General features: G+C 38.1%; 1 protein-coding gene across 1 annotated transcript; it reads left to right on the top strand.

Moving 5' to 3' along the window:
- Positions 1 to 4,557: 4,557 nt before the first annotated feature.
- On the top strand, positions 4,558 to 9,836 carry LOC133792381 (uncharacterized). Its single transcript, XM_062230282.1, has 8 exons — positions 4,558 to 4,948; positions 5,387 to 5,958; positions 6,235 to 6,460; positions 6,542 to 6,834; positions 6,952 to 7,168; positions 7,307 to 7,857; positions 8,217 to 8,294; positions 9,687 to 9,836. Exons 1-8 carry the CDS (start codon positions 4,558 to 4,560, stop codon positions 9,834 to 9,836), a joined length of 2,478 nt encoding a protein of 825 aa, XP_062086266.1.
- Positions 9,837 to 17,421: the final 7,585 nt, after the last annotated feature.

Raw genomic sequence — 17,421 nt, 5'->3', positions numbered from 1 at the left:
GGCCAGATATGATCCAACGGCATTGAGATCGACACCTCGCATAGTCTCTAGCTGCGTCATATGCATCGAAAGAGTACCAACCAATGTCGTCACTCCATTTCACATCACAATAGAATAGAGTTGTGCCCATGAAATTAACAGAAAAGCTCCACTCTGTTTCATTCCCAACTTCCAAAACGACATTCCCAAGATCGTCGTCTCTCGATTGACAATGAAGATGAATCATGCTTAACCCATCTTCCATTCGATTAACTACTTGGACTTTTACTTTTGCTTGAACGAAACAACCACAATTTTGGATCATGCAAAATTGAATGGTTAACAAAAACAAAAGTACCACACAACAACATATGTTTATGCTTCTCATTATGGTTTCATTTGCATAATTTGTACTCCGATAAGTAGTGCGTGAAGGGAAAATTTAAAAATTAGAAAATATTTTGTCAATATATATGCATATGTATATATCCATTGAGTTATGTGTGAACATTTTCTTTTCCCTAATTGCAAAGAAAATGACTGTCAACTTTTTTATGTTAGGAAGGTCATTACAGTTGCATTGCATGATTCTTGAGATTGAAGAATTATAAACTTTTTCTATTTATGAGAGTTGGTTAAAAAAAATTATATAGTAAAATTAAGTTAGGGGATATACTTTGAATCTCATTTCTGCAGATTATTTTTAGAATAAATAACATTCCCCCCCTCCCCAAACTATGACCACTGTATGAACATTCCCCCCCGAATGATCCACGATATTTTAAATTTCTCTCAAACTTTTAACGTTAGTAATTTATGGGTATTTCGTTAGTTTTTTTTACAATTTCTGATGATGTGTCATAACACATAAGATAGACTACATGATGTGACAATAGATGGGCTGCTGTGGTAATATAATTGATTATTTGGCATTACACGTCATTACTGACATGGAAACTACCAGATTTTTTGAGAGCCAAATGAGAAGTCGACTTTGAGGGCTTTCAGGGATCGATCTTATTAGTTTGGGGGCAATTTTAGGGCTTTTTTGTTGAAACGAAGTAACAAGAACGAAGGGAGGAAGGAAAATCTCTATTGAGGGGTTTTCATCGTGAATCATTCGATCTTATTAGTTTGGGGGAAATTTTAGGGCTTTTCTGCTGAAACGAAGAAACAAGAGCGAAGGAAGGACACCCGTATTGATTGAATTTGAAGCCTCTGTAGTCGACGGTGATGGGGAAGAAGAAAACAAGAGCATTAAAAAAGATAGGACACTCGAAGAAGTGTAGGGATGAGAATGACATTCCCTTTTACAATGAGTATTTAATGTTTGTTTTTATTCTTTTTGTATTGGGGTCAGTTTTTTGGGATGGAGAAGATAGAGAAGAAGGACAAGTAGATTGTAAAAAAGAAAGGAATCTTGCAGAGCTTTGTACTAAAAAAAAGAGGTTTTTTTGGTCATTTTGTGCCAAATGGCTCTAGTCAAAGGAATCTTAGACAATGTTTTTGGAGTTATTTGTGATTTTTTTGGAGTTTTCCCTAGTGGTTTGTTAGGTCGATGGGGGTGTGTGGGTTATGTTGCGTATTAGTGTGTGTGTGTGTTTGACTTTGCTTGATAACAAATACTAAAAGAAGGTTTGTAAGCATATTTTCGGACCACCCAAACTTTAGTTATCCAGTAATTGTCACATTAAATATTTTTTTGATCTAAAATTGTCACATTAAATGTTGTTGTATTTTACAGAGCCAAATTCAGGAATGTTCACTCTAAAGGCGTGTCACAGTGGACAACTCAAGCATGTAGGTAACATTCCAACCTACCTTGGTAGGGTTACTAAATACATTCATTTCCAAGATGTGGATAACATGAACATGTTTGAGCTATGTGGGATTGCTAGAGAATTAGGTTTCACAAATCCAGAAGAGATTGCTTTTTATTTTAAGTGGGAATGTAGTGTGTTAATAATGGAATGCGTAACTAGTGATGTAGTTTTAATTGAGAAGATTGGGGGTTCTGTGAAGAGATGCAATGTTTTGGAATGTTTTTTTTTTGTCAACTAGAAGTGACTCAAACTCAAGCTTCAGTAGTAACTGGTGTGAATGAGGATGTTGAAATTGATTTAGGTACTAAAAATGATGCTAGAAATGGGGTGAGTGATGATGTTGAAATTGTTTTAGGTGCTGAAAATGATGCTCGGGTTAGTGTGGATGGAGATGTTGACAAAGTATGTATTTAAGGTGGTTATATTCTCCAAAAAAAAAAAAGAGTAGTTATATTCTCACTTAAAAATAGTGGTTGTACTCATTTTTTATTCACAACTTTTTAATGAAATTTTCATGGAATTTGAAATCTAATTTTTTTCCCATCCATATTAAAATCTCTTTGTTTTATGTTTATACATTAATAACAAAATATATATAATTTTTAAACTTTAGCTAATCTATTATTCTACTAGTTTATCATTAAAACGTTACTTATATTAAATACATATATTTTTAATTCTTAAATTTAAACATATTTTATTTAAAGATAAACCAAACCTTCTCTATACCGTAATTCAAGAATTCTGGATCAAGGATATTTTCTTAAAATGTAATATATCTCTAAGCTATATTTAAATATAATCAGACATTTTTTATTTGCATAAAAATGTAATATATCTCTGATGACATTCCGTAAACCGTAAAATGTAGTATCTCTAATTACATTTTCGTGAGCCAAATCTTCTACAAAATCAAACTATCAACGACTTGAAGTAGTATCATGAAGTTTTAAAATTAGAAGATCTGGTATCATGAAGTCCATCATTTCTTTAACCAATTTAAATTTATCTAAGTGATTCTTTTTCGCCACTTCTATTGCTTGCAAAAATGAAGAAAGTGGAAGAGGCGAAGAAGAATACTAAAGCAAAAGAGAGGAAAGTTATGTCCTAGGAAAGTGTAAAAAATCCTTAATTTCTTTAGTTTTGCACTAAAGATATTATTAATTTTGCACTTAATATTATTCACCAGTTACTTTTCAGCAGCGTTGTTAGAGGAAAGAAAGACTATTTCATGACTTTTAATATTTGTGGTAAGAATGCTAAGATTTGGGATTAGTAAATTGAATTGTGGATTTTCTGCAGTGAGGCAAAGTACAAAAAAAAAATGACAAGCAGTTGAGTATTCAGCATTGCATACAGGCCAAATCACCCATTCCTTAAAATTAATCATTTGCTCTTGATCATATGGGATAAGAGGATTAACAAGACATGGCACAATTACTTTTGGAATCTTTCTCGTTTCATATTTGTCGTGAAGCCCTTTCTTTTCAATTTCAGATGACTCAAAACAAACTACATTGAAAACTAAAAGATCATACAAAAAGCTGATTATAATAATGTCTAAATATGGCTGTAGCATTCTTACAAGAAAAAAGATACGGATGACAACACCCTGATTTTTAGTAACACAAATTACTATTAGACTTCCTTTCAAAAAAATAAAAATAAAACTGAATCAAGAATTGCCATTGGACTTCCAAAAAAAAAGTTCGACAATTATGTCGACAGTTTTTGGACTTCACTTAAGAAAAAAAACCAATAATAACAACCATTGGACTACCAAAAACAATACTTTGAAAATTAAGATGTCACACAAAAAACATTTTTGAAATGTCACTACACCAAAAATGTACGAAAAATGTGAATTAGTGGCATTTCTAAATGTGACTATTATTAATATTTAGTGCCATTTTACATTTTAGTGGCATTTATGGCAAATGCAAGCAATTCTAGTGTCACTAAAAGTTCAAGTATCACTAAATTAATTTTTTTGTAGCATTTTAAAATGTCATTAAATTATTTATTATTTATTTATTTTTATATTCAAAAAATACTTTTCCTGACATTTCAAAAAATTTCAAAAATTCTTAGCTAATAAAAAATATCTTTATTAAAATGTAATATATCTCTAAGCTATAATTAAATATAATCAGCGCGAGTCTCCGATTTATATAATAAGCTATATTTATATTTAAATGTAACATTTTAAGAAAAAGCGTGAGTCGCAGATTTCTCTCTGTCCATGGCGAGGAGACATAAATCTGTGCAGAAGCTTGTTAAGCACGGATGCTATGCCGGAGCTCCCTTCATCCAATGGCGAAGCAACTGATCATGTTCCAATTGCTGAGGTAGTTGTTGAAGAGAAAATGGGTACTGGTGATGCAGCGATGGAGGTCTTCCCTCGATGGAGCCATCTGCTCAAGCTAATGGACTGGGTTCAATGTCGTGGGCTGAAGAGGTAGATGCTCGATCATTCCAAGATTCAGCCAAAGAAACTTGGGCTCGATTTCGAGAAACTCTTCCATCATATGGTTGTACGAAGCTGCATTTCATGGAGCCTATTCAGAAGGATGGTCTGTTAGTTGCTCAACTGGATGTAGACAAGATTGAAGTCGAAGCTTCATATTGGAAGTCAGCTCTGATTTGTGTGGTGATAGGTGCTAATCCACCACTAGCAGTTTTTGAAGGGTTTATCAAGAGGATTTGGGGAAAGCTTGGTATAGAGCGTGTGGCTAGAATGAATGCATGATTTACGATGGTGAAATCAAGGGATGAAGCTACGCGTGATCTGGTTCTGGAATCGGGGGTGATTCACTTTGATAAGAAGCCTGTAGTTCTTTGGCCCTGGACGACAGACATTGATTCATTAAAGTCAGTAAAATCAGTGCCAGTGTGGATCCGAGTACCTGACCTTGGTTTACAATATTGGGGAGTGAATTGCTTAAATGCTCTTGTGAGTACAATAGGTAAGCCTATAAGGATAGATAAGATAACCAAAGATAGATCTCTGATTAAGTTTGCTCGTGTTTTGGTGGATATGGAGATAGCTAAATCTCTACCTCAATATATTAATTACCTTAATGAGAGGGGTCAAGTTCTGGAGCAACCTGTTGAGTATGAATGGTTACCTACTAAATGCTCAAATTGTTAAAACCTGGGACATACAGATGCCACCTGTAAGTTTGGTTCTGAAGTAGCTTGGAGGAAGAAGGATTCTAAAAAAGCACCATAATCTGAACTTGCTGGGGATAAGGAGAATGCTATTCTGCAAGGTTCTGATCCGATAAACTCTGGTCAGATTCAATCACAACAGAATGGAGGGACTCAACCAAGTGATAGACCTAAAGAACAACATTGGTCTTATCCGAAAAAAATCAGGGGTTATGAAGTCAGCAGACCAGAATCCAATTCAGCAAACTAGGAACTCATTTAGTGTTCTCCAAGAGCAATAGAGGGTTTTGAATGACTCATCCCAGAATTTAGACCTGAATGGAGTTCTGCAACATACTAAGTTGGGATGTTAGAGGATTGAATAAGAAGAATAAACAGATGTCAATTCTTGATGTCTGTTCATTTGAATAAAGTTGGAATTGGGGCTCTTCTTTCAACAAAAATCAAGGGAGAGAAAATTAAGGATGTTATGAGTTCTACTTTTGTTGGTTGGGATTATTACAGTAGTTTGAGATTGGAGGGTATAATTTTACTGATTTGGAAGGCTAGTTTGGTTCGTATTGAAGCTGTCCAAGAAAGTGACCAATTTTTACATTGTAGAGTTCGAATATGCAATAGCAAACATGATTTTTGTCTTACTATTGTGTATGGTTCTAATCTGTTGGAGGCTAGGAGAATCCTTTGGTATGATTTGGCTCATTTGCTCTTCCCAATTAAACCTTGGGTCCTCTTAGGAGATTCTAATGCTGTTTTTGACCCTAATGTCAGAATGGGTGGGAGGCCAATCTCAGTGAAAGAATTAGAGGATGCTAGGAAGTGGCTTGACCTTGGTTTGGTGGAAGAACTGAAGGTAATTGGATCTTATTACACGTGGTCTAACAATCAGGAAGGGGGGAACCGCATATACGCTAAGTTGGATAGGGTGTTTTCTAATGAGGACTGGTTGGATTATTTTCCAAGTGTTACTGTTGTCTCTCATTGGGAGGTGATTTCAGACCACTGTTTTATTCTACTCAAACAAATTGTAGTTAACAATGTGGGGGTGCAACCTTTTCACTTCTATAATATGTGAACAGCTCATCCTAGTTTCAGGAAAACAGTTTTGGACAACTAGACTAAACAATTACAAGTAGAGGGTCGTGGCTTGGAGCAGGTTGTTTGGAAACTTATCTGTCTTAAGCATGCGTTGAAGAAGTTTAATTGGAGGGTTATGGGGGATGTGGTTTGTAACTATGAGAAGAATAAAGTTTTATTTCAACAGGCCAAATCCAATCTTTACAATGACCCAAATAATAGCTGTTTGAATGCTGCAGAAAGAGAAGCTTTCCTGGAAATTAGTAAACAGGAGAAGCTCTATGCTAGTTTTCTTTCTCAAAAGAGCAAAATTGATTGGCTTCGTTTTGGTGATGAAAATTCCTCTTTTTTTCATGCTAGTCTGAAGAAAAGGAAAGTCGCCAATAGGATTGTGTCTTTTATCTCTGGTGAAGGTTAGGTTGAGGATGATTATAATAAGGTTGTTCATCATTTTTTGCAGCATTTTAAGAATTTTTTGGGCTGTTCCAGTAAAGCTTCAGGTAGCATTGACCCTCACACTATTGCTCTTGGCCCGGTTTTGGATCTTGATGCCCAATTGGAGTTAATCAAACTGTTCTCCTCTCAAGAAGTTAAAGCTGCTCTGTTTAGTATTCAACCTATAAAGAGCCCTGGTCCTGATGGCTATGGGGCTGGATTCTTCAAAGCTTTATGGAAGCATATAGGCAAGGAGGTGTCCCAGGCAGTGCTTGATTTTTTTTATTCTAGGTATATTCCTAAATTTCTGAATAATACTATCATAGCTCTCATTCCTAAGGTGGATCATCCAGTTAATGCAACTAATTATAGGCCTATCGCATGTTGTACGACTATTTACAAATGCATCTCTAAAATGCTTTGTAGTAGGCTTGCTTCTGTTCTCCATTCTCTGATCAATCAAAATTAGGGAGCTTTTATAAAGCACAGATCGTTTGCTTATAATGTCCTCATTCTTCAAGACTTGATAAAGGGTTACAATAGGAAAAATAGTTCTCCTCGGTGCATGATGAAGATTGACATTAGTAAAGCTTACGATTCTATTGATTGGGATTTCTTGGAGAACCTATTGAAAGCTCTTTGTTTTCCTAGTCACTTTATTAGATGGATCATGGTTTGTTTGAGAGGTACTTCCTACTGTTTGGTGATGAATGGTCGCATTCAAGGTAGTTCTCACGGTGGTAAAGGGCTTTGACAAGGTGACCCTATCTCCCCATTACTCTTTGTTATAGTGATGGAATATCTTACCTGGTTATTGATTAAAGCCTCTAAGGAGAAAGATTTCAAATTTCATCCTCTTTGCAAATCTCTAAGTCTTATTAGTCTCAGTTTTGCTGATGATTTACTGCTATTTTGTAAAGCTAATACTGCTTCAGTTCAGATCATTCAAAGAGCTTTTGAGGGTTTTTCTTCTTCCTTGGGTTTGATAATCAACAATCATAAGTCTCGTATCTACTTTGGTGGAGTGTCTACTACTGTTAAAGCTTCTATTCTGGAGATATCTCAGCTGGTTGAAGGATTCTTCCCTCTGACATACCTTGGAGTTTCTTTGAGACCAACAAAGTGGAAGGCAATTGACTGTGATATCATTCTCAAGAAGATCAGGTTGAGGCTGCGTGTCTGGGCTAGTAGACATCTATCTTATGCAGGTCGGGTTCAACTAGTGCACTCAGTTTTGATGGGGATTCATAATTATTGGATGAGCATTTTTCTGTTACCTCAAGGTGTTATTAGAGACATTGATCGTCTTTGTAGGAACTTTCTTTGGGGAGAGAAGGGTTCCCGGAGAAAACTTCATCTTACCTCTTGGGAGCAAGTTTGTTGTCCGAAAATCTATGGTGGTTTGAGTTTTAGAGAGGGGCCTATTTGGAATAAAATTCTGCTTGCAAAATTTATATGGGCTATCTCTTCTAAGCAGGATTTTCTTTGGGTTAAATGGGTGAATTGTATTTACTTAATAGGGAATCATCTTTGGGATTATATTTTGCAGCATGATACCAGCTAGTACTGGAGGAAACTGATAAAACTCAGCAGGTCCTTGTCCATTACTGATTTGGAGTATTCTATTGTGCATGGTAAGCTTCAGCTGGGTAAACTATCTTCTCTGATTCTGCCAGGTGAACCAGTTAGCTATATGAAATCTATTTGGTGTAACCTTTCAGTTCCTAAGCACAGATTTATCATGTGGCAAGCTATAAACCAGAAGCTGCTCATAATGGATCTTCTTCTCCTATTCCTTGTTTGAACTGTCCGGTTTGTGCTCAAGAGGTTGAAAGTCACTCTCACCTATTTTTTTTATTGTTTATTCTCCAAGCGAGTGTTGCATACTATCTCTGGTTGGCTGGGAGAGCTTATTTGGCCTGAGCAATTTGAGGATTGGCATTTTTGGCTGGCTGGTGATAGAAAAGGGTGGTTGTTTCGTCTGGTGGCAGCAGCTCTTGCTGCCATAATATATTTTATTTGGTTCAATCGGAACAAATGTTGTTTTGAGTTTAGTTGTAAAACTGTTACTCAAATTGACTCTTTGATCGGATTTTTTGTTATATCTAGAGTTCTTAGTATTAATGCTAAGAATTTGTCTTCTAGAGAGAAACAAATGTTAAATTTTGTCTCTAGTTTGTAATTTGAGAGGGAGTTCTTGCTCCGGCCTTTTGTTGTACTAGTTTGTTTGATCAATATATTTTCTTCTTGATAAAAAAAATATCTTTATTATTAAAAAAAATTGAATTTATAGATTTATTTTATTATTTGAAATTTTAGATTCATTTAAAACTAAATTATATAATTATAGTAACAAATAAATTGTACAAATGAGTATAAATATATAATTGAATAATATTAAATACATTTACTCATTAAAAAAATGTTTTACAGTGTAAAAATTAAAAATTCCAACACAAAATACCAACAAACATGCTTACTTGAAATAATGATCCAATCACTTTCTTTTAAAACCTTTCCAAGCAACAAGCTACTTGAAAAAGTACATCATCACAATTTAAATATTTATATAAGGTACTCCAATAAGAGTGTTGACACTGTTTTTCGCCACCTAAAATATGAAGAGTGCTAAATAAAAAAATAGGAAAGTAGAAAGATTTGGAGTTTTTTTACGTGGTTCAGCAATTAAAATCTGTCTAGTCCACGAGTCATTATTATTCTCATAACTCTCTCAAAGATTTGAAGGAAATAAATTTAGCAGAGTATTCTCTAGTACAATTTGCGCCCACTTACAAATGAATTACTCCATTCTATTTATAGACTTGGTTATGGGAATATCTTCCTCTAATTCGGGGATGTTACAATCAATCAAATAAATTCGCAATAAATACAATAAATGGGTTAATTACATAATATCCCATGACAATAGAGATTTAATATATGATAATAACGAATCCCTATGAAACATGGATTTCCTAACAGTCTTTCTGCATGCCAAACGTGTCACTGAGCTCGATCGTTGCACTAACGCACTTTCGAGATTGGCTTGGCTTCAAGCTCATCGTTCTAGTTATAGCCTCCTCCCTTGGATCACCTTTTAGCTCAGATCAAGGGCTTAGACTCATTTTCCATTGACAATTCTCCTCTCCTATATATACCCTTTCTTCTTCCCCACATTATTCACTTTTGCATTTCAACTTTCAGAAAAAGAAACACGAACCAGAGCTCTTATCTTTGCATGTTCTCCAAACCGAAGAAGCAAATCTATACCACTACCTTCAGCTCCGTGGGATCATTCCTGCTTCACCTTCTCCAGTCGAAAATCTTCTTGTTCCCGCAAGCAAATTTGTGTAAGCTTTTCGATCATCATATATATATTTTATATGTTTCCTATGTACGTAATAAAACCTTTTTCTGGTTATTGCCTCACTTTTGAAACCTTCTTTGCAAAAGATAACTTCTAGTCTGTATAGGCTTGTATGGATCAGAAACATGTTTTAGGCAAAAAATTTCAATAAACGGACAAAAATTGAACCTTTTAAGTCATGGGGTATTACGATATAGGTTTCGTGTAGCTTAAGAAAAAAGGGTTCTAAATTAGGGTTTTAACACACATATCCCGATAATATCTCCTTTTTGGGGGTAACTACCCACTTTTTCCTAGAAATCTAGGATACTCTTAAACTAACAGTAACCGCCCCACTCTCGTGTGAGTACACTCTCGATGCACCGAACTTTATAATAGTTCACTGTTGGTATTTGAGCTAATCTCTCCATTTCAAGCCTTCTTTCTTGTTAGCAGTCGCAGTCTTCTGATAATTGGTGCATGCCCGAGCTTGCCATCCCTTACCACCCACCATCTCCCCGACTTGAATCTTCGTTCACACGAAACCAACGGCTAATCCGCGAGTACAAGGAATAGCTTGAACGAGAGGAAATCCGAGCCCATTTTCGACATTAGATCGACGATGTTGAAGAGAGGAAAAGAAGGAAGCTTCAAGTTGCAGTGTATCTTGATCCGGACCCCAAGATCTGGCCAATTCCACTAGATCCTAAGGTTAAAGTCACCGTAGCCTACTCCCCCAACACACTGTCATTCAGCCTCATTGAGGTTCATTAAATCAACCGTCCACAGCCCTCAAATCTCTTTCCATCCCGGCCTCGAAGAGTTCCTTCTTTGAGGTAGAAGATTAACAATGACAAATTTCAGAGTTATTATCCTACCATGGGTTAAAGCTATCTGGCAAGCTGGTGTGCCAGCCCGCCAGCTCCGACAAGAGGAGCTTCTTTGCCCCTGGCGAAGATGATCATGAGAGGAAAGTTAAGCTCGCGGCCTGGAGTCGCAAGCATATGCAAGCTGGGTCCTTACTGCCCCTAAGGGATTATTTCCAGAGCATCATGAACTATGCAGGTATCGCCCCGTTCCAGCTCCAGACTAATTCATATAGGGTCTTGGTCGCTCTCAGATCCTTATACCACAAAATAAGTGGGACAGGCCTTCGACATGGGAGATTTTATACCTCTTCTACCTCAAGAGCAACCCCTCTTGAGCTCATGGTGGAGACGAGTTTTACTAATCGTCAAGCTACCCAAAAGAGAGACGACTGTTCGAGGATATCCCCAACCATCCTCCCAACTTCAAGACCATCTTTTTCTAGATAGAAGGTCTCGCTCCCTCCCATTTATACTCATTCCAATAGATTCATAAGTATCTTGTCACGGTTCTTTGGTTTTTTCTTTTATTTCGAGCTCGTAACGCTCATCTAATCTTTTCTTGTAGCCAATTACCATTGCCCATAGCCTACAGAGGCCATGAAGGACAGCAGGGAAGAAATCCTCAAGCTCCCTTATGGTTGGTGATCCCTCAACTACCTTCTTCATGATGACAAGCTCTGGCTTTGTGGGCTCCTTGGTGAGGGTGAGTCTGGAGAGGACTCGGGAATCCATATGTATGCGAGGTGGGAAAAAGTCCCAGTGCCAACGGCCAAGCTTACTGCCAGAGGTAAATATGTGGGTTCAAGCTCACGCGGCCCTGCACTTCGGCCTGTCGAACTTTCGTGCTCAGGTAACGAAGAACAAGACGAGGCCTCAATAAGCTCGTCTGAAGGAGGTAAATTTGTGCTTGATCTATCCAAAAGTTCACCCACTTTGCTTAGACAGGAGCCCAATACCATAGTCTTATTTAACGATCCGAGAACAATTTTATTGTCTGGTTAGGGGTATACCTTAAGGTACATAGGTTTGATAGCAAGTTGGGGAAATACCAAATGATGTACAGTTTAAACGAGGTTTAGGATGGGATAGCCATCAAATATGGGACCAACAACTATAGGGACCTTTCGAGGATGTCCCCTACTTTTGGGGTGGGGACTCCATTAGCCTTGTTAGAAGAAAGGGGAATTTCTTGGTCCCCGAGCTCGATCTCAAATGAGTCCTCCAATTAGGTTCCTAATACTTAGTCGTTTTCAATATTAGACTTGTGTAGTTTTTCTTTTCTCATCATAATTGATCTTTTTTTTTTCTTCAGGCGAGATGGATTCTGACTTGGACAACATCCTGGGGATGCCTCCTAAGGCTTGAGGTAGCAAGCAGGGACGCGCCACCTCGAAGAAGGGCGCCCCTCCTTCGAAGGTCATGAAGGTTTCTGAGGACCCTCTCTTGGCAACCTCAAAAGTTGCCTCTAGCGAGCCCAAGCCCCAGACTCCTGACGCTACGAAGGTGACCGAGGACGTCACTCCCACGACCTCAAAGGCAATCATAAACGAGCCTCCAATTACCATGCCATCTCCTCATGGAAAGAAGACTCCTCCTCCTCCTCCCTGCCTAGCCCCCACTGGGGACAAAGGCAAAATGGTCGTAGACCCTTCGGCCCCGAAACCTGTGGTTGTCCGACAATTCTTCCCTGCACCACATATGCCTGAGTACCCCCTGGAAAACGTGGCTGGGAGCCTAGGGGCCGACCTATGCTCAGACGTGTTATCCTGATGCCAATGTGTGGCGATTTCTAAGGGAAGATAACACCATAGTTCTCTTTGATAAGATTATGGAGCTCAGGGTTTCTGTAATTCTGCTTTATTTGACTTTTATTTTCTTGGTTATTTGTTATTTCTCTAACTAGTTTATTTTTTTCTTTTAGACTCATCTTGGTGTCATACGCCAGAGCTCCATTCTCTCCTCTAAAATAGCTTCTGTCGAGGCCTTGGTCCACAATGCCCATTAGGCTCGAATCCGTGTCGAGGATGACCTAAAGGAGGCCAAGGAAGCCCAGGCTAAAGCCAAGAGTTTGCTCAAGGAAGCCACGGAGGCCCAAGCCCTCGCTGAAACATCACTATGAGAGGCCTAAGCCAAAGCCGATGATGCCTTCAAAGCTTCCCAGACCAATCTCGTCTCTTCTAAGGATGACGCTAATAACTTGAAGGTCGAGCTTGACACTAGGACAGCTGATTTCAACCCTACTAAGGCCAATATCGATTGCCTAAAGGAGGAGAAGAGCGCCGCTTATGAGATCCTCGAGGATGAGAAGAAACACATGCTCGAGGAATTCAAGCCCAAGAAGGATTAGGCCACCGACTGGGCTATGTACATGATGTGGTCTCTGACACCTAAGATTGATACCTCACTCCTCCTGGACAAGGAGGAGGAGTTCGTCTCCAAGTGGAAGGCTCAGTTGGCAGAGGATGAGGTAAATGTCCCCACCTTGGAAGGCAGAGGTGAAGAGTAGAAAGGCGAAGAAGCTGAGTCTGCTCCTGTTGGCTAGAAATGAACCGTGTTTCTACAAGGGCTGCGTCCCTTATTATTTTTTTAATTTTTTTTTGTAATTAACTTTCTTTTATGCCCTTTGGGCAAAGGCAATTAAAACTTGAGGTTTGAGTTTTTTCTTATATGTTAATGGTAGTTTTTATTTTATGCTTAAATCTCTTTCTCAAAATCTTTATGCATACTGTCTACCTTTAACGTTTTTCCTTTATCACATACTTCACATTTTGAGCATGCCCATAAAGTACTTACTTCTATATTTGTTTATCTACACAAATACTTGTCGTGCTTGAGCATGAACTTCCATGAATTTATACATAGTTCATTCAATTTCACATCTTTCGTCTGCGTTATCTTCAAAATCGAATATTACTTTTACCTTATTAGTCTAGTTATTTTTTGCTTAATTATAGTAACTTTTCCTCATCCTTGAGTATGGTCTTGAGGTTGCGAGGTTGAAACTTATTTGCAAAAATTTCTAGCTCTGTCTCAACTTATAATTTTTTGTTGGTTTATCTAGAATTCCAACTTTTAACTGGGTCGATATTCCAGACTTGTTTAGTTTGTGTTTGGTTAATAATCCATACACTTGTTTAGTTCATGCCTAGTTAATAATCTATACACTTTGATTAATTTTATTTCACTTTTATTGATGTTATACTTTCGAGCTTATGGTATTATTGTATACCACTTATGACCCCTTAATGTCCTATAATTGCATTTGTTCAAGTGCCTCAGCAAACGAGATATTAATGTGTAGTTTTCGAAAGATATCCAAAAATTTAGAAAACTACTTGTCAAGCTTATTCTTTTGAATCCTCTGAGGATATGAGATCTTTATATGGTGATCTATGCTTATTTCTGGTTGCTTCTCTAAATTCTCAGTAACATTTGACCCACTCACTTCCTTCTCCTTATCAACCACTTTTGACTCTTTTAACTCCTTGTCACTACTTAAGGATATTGCATTGCACTGTTCTTTTGGGTTTACCTCAGTAGTGCTTGGTAAGTTCCCTTGAGCACGGTTTGTCATCAAAGTAGCCAACTTCCCTAATTGAGTCTCCAAACTCCTGATAGATGCCCTAGTTTCTGTCATGAACTGGTTCAGTACATCGAACTATGCTTCATGTTATTTCATATGTGTTGGTTGATGTGGTTGTGGCTATGGAGGTGGGTATTATTGCTGACTTTGAGGGAAAGACTGTCGTACAACTTGATTATTTTCCATGAGAAGTTTGGATGATTCCTCCACCCTTGGTTATATGACATCAAAAAGGGGTTGTTGTTTGGTCTTTGAAAATTTCCTAGAGCTTGGACTTGTTCCATAGGTATATTATTCATATCCATGGCATGACAATTATTTAATGGATGAACACTCCCACATGCCCCACATAAACTCTGAAATTGCATGGTTTGGGTTGATAGGTTGCTATGTTGTAACTACTTCATTAAAGCTCCCACTTGCGCTGTAAGCATGGAAATAACATCCAATTCAATCATACCAGCCACCTTCTTTGTTTGTTACCTTTTAGTTGGCCACTGGTAGTTATTCACGGCCATCTCCTCTAGCAATTCATACGCCTGATTAGCACTATTTCTCATGAACGCACCTCATGCTACAACATCTATTATGGTATGAGTCGTACCATTCAACCCATTATAAAAATTAAGGACTAGCATCCACTTCTCTATACCATGATGTGGGCACTTCCTTAACAACTATATAAATCTTTCCCATGTATCATACAACGATTCCCCTTCTGTCTGGTAGAAATTATTAATCTTCCATCTCAACTTTGCAGCTTTTGCTGGAGGGAAAAACTTTGCTAAGAACTTATGGGCTAACTCCTCCCATGTTATGATAGAATTAGCTTGCAATGAAATTAATAAACTCTTTGCCTGATCTCGTAGAGAGAATGAGAATAATCTAAGTCTAATCTCATCGTCACTCACCTCATTCATCTTAAATGTTGCACATAGCTCCAGGAAATTTGCTATGTGCCGATTAGGATCTTCCGTGGGCAACCCCCCAAACTGAACAGTAGACTGCACCATTTGATGCATGAATGAATGTACTCCTATGACAATAAGAAGTGCATAGTCTCTAAGCATCCTTGGTTCTTGATCCACTGGAACCTTTGCAATATTTGGGATATTATTAACATTAGCAGCATTGTTTGATGCATTTCCTTGATTCTCAGCCATGGCAAAATCAAGCATTTTCTTTATCTTTTGGTTTTGTCTGCATGTTCTTTTAATTTCAAGATCTACCGGTATGAGCTCATTTTGTCTACTTCGTCGCATATACCAATAATTCCTGAAACACAATACAACCTTGATCCGAGTGAGTACTAAAAGAAAAAACCAAAGTAGAAAAAAAAATCAATTAATTTTGATATTGAATATTAGTCCCCGGCAATGGTACCAAAAACTTGATCGGTAAAATATGATGTGCAAGTATACATGTAACGACCCAAATTCGCTAATAAGGCTTAGGGGCCTTGATTAGTGTGCATGGAGGGCATAATGGGAATTATGAGTGATTTTAACGATTAAGATGCATGATTATGATTTAAAGCATGTTATATGACTATTTGAATATCTAAGATGCATGACTATGTGTATTAGTATGCATGTAGGCCCTGATTAGGTTAGAAGGGCATAATCGTAATTTTGGCTATTTTGGGCATAACTGCTTTGATACATGTGATAATTGTCGAGGCCACATTATTATGTGGATATATCTGTGATCTGTGACTCGAGACGATCCTAGTGAGCAAAGTAGCGAAAAAGTCATGGCGGAGATTTATACCCGGCTCACAGTGAGCTTAGGGGTATATATGGGAATTTAGTGAGTGTATTGGAGTCTATCTTGACATTGAGGAAATATTATTGGTGATTAATTAGGTATCGGGAATTAAGCGGGAAATATTAGAGACACTCGAGGAGTTAGCGGGAATTGAGTAAAATGACTAAAATGCCCCTAAGTGGATTAAAGGGTTTAGACTTAATAGGGAGGGCATAGTAGTCATTTGTCTTGTAGGAGTTACGTATTACCATGGCTTTATGTTAGTGGAGATTGTAGAGAAGTGTAGAAGTCTGAAAGAAGGAAAAAGGAAGAAAAAGGGAAAGGGAGAAAACAGAGAGAGTATTCTAAGGTCGGTTTATACTTCTTTCATCAGTTTCTGAGGATTTTTGGAGCAAAGCTCAAAGGAGAGCTGGGATAGGCTGAGCATCAAGGATCCTAGTCTAGGATTGAGAAATTGGCAGAGGTTTAGCAAGAGTTCATCAACACTTGAGGTAAAATTCTGTAAGTCTCTTCAGCTCTGGTTTTGGTTCTTAGCTGAGTTGTCTAAGCTGTGTTGATGGGAATTCTAGGGAATTTGGAGCCAAGGGTTGAGGAGAAGCAAGCCAAGGAAGTATAGAGGCACCTTGAGGTTGAAATTCCACCAAAGGTATAAATTCTAAGCTCTAACTTTGATGTTCAACTGGTTTCTGCTGAGTTTTAGTGTTTAGGAGTGGCTATGGTGAATTTTGAGTTTGGGGATGCATGTGCTTGAGTTCTAGGTATTTAGGGTGCTTGGGATGAGTGGAGTATGGTCATAAGGTTGTTTTTGAGGTTGGAAAAGATTTGGAAGAGTTTTGGTTGAGGTTGGTTCGAGGAAATCGCAGAAAGGGAAAAGTGATGCTGGTCAGTCTATGACTAGCGCTACAGCGCTAGGCGAGGAGTGCTGAGGGGATTTTGCTTCTGTTTGTAGCGCTGTAGCGCCCTCCCATGAGCGTTGTAGCGCTACCCTGCCTTCTGAAGGGGATTTTAGGGTTATTTGCAAGGGTTTTTGACCAAGGGTTTGGGGTTTGATTCCACCACCTTGTTTGGTGGAACTAGGACTTCCCAGGGGCTCGGGATTAGCCCCAAGGCTAGGTTTTGGACTTGAGGATTGATGATGACTTTGGCCTATGATTTTGTTTAGGTGAGCGCTAGGGCTCGAGGGGGATCGTGCTCAAGGAGTCGAGGGATAAAAGCTAGTGAATTGAAAGGTGAGAAAACTGCACCTGGTTATATGCTTGTGATGGGACTAAGTGCTCCTGATATTTGTATCGTGTCAATGATGGTATTATGCCATGGGACATGTGAAAGCGGCCTAAGAGTTCCGTACATAATACTTGCGCATAAGGCGCGACT

The sequence above is a fragment of the Humulus lupulus genome, chromosome 7 (genome assembly GCF_963169125.1).
Source record: "Humulus lupulus chromosome 7, drHumLupu1.1, whole genome shotgun sequence".
NCBI classification, from domain to species: Eukaryota; Viridiplantae; Streptophyta; class Magnoliopsida; order Rosales; family Cannabaceae; genus Humulus; species Humulus lupulus.
Note: the sequence above shows the minus strand (reverse complement) of the source record. Positions and strands in the feature narration are given on the sequence as shown.

Excerpts from the sequence above, each read along its gene's own strand:
- LOC133792381 (XM_062230282.1), top strand. The coding sequence starts at position 4,558 with ATGGTGAAATCAAGGGATGAAGCTACGCGTGATCTGGTTCTGGAATCG. Across the intron at positions 7,169-7,306 it reads GATCATGGTTTGTTTGAGAG|CCTCTAAGGAGAAAGATTTC; the intron begins GTACTTCCTACT and ends TATTGATTAAAG. Across the intron at positions 8,295-9,686 it reads TTCCTTGTTTGAACTGTCCG|AAAAAGAAACACGAACCAGA; the intron begins GTTTGTGCTCAA and ends TTCAACTTTCAG.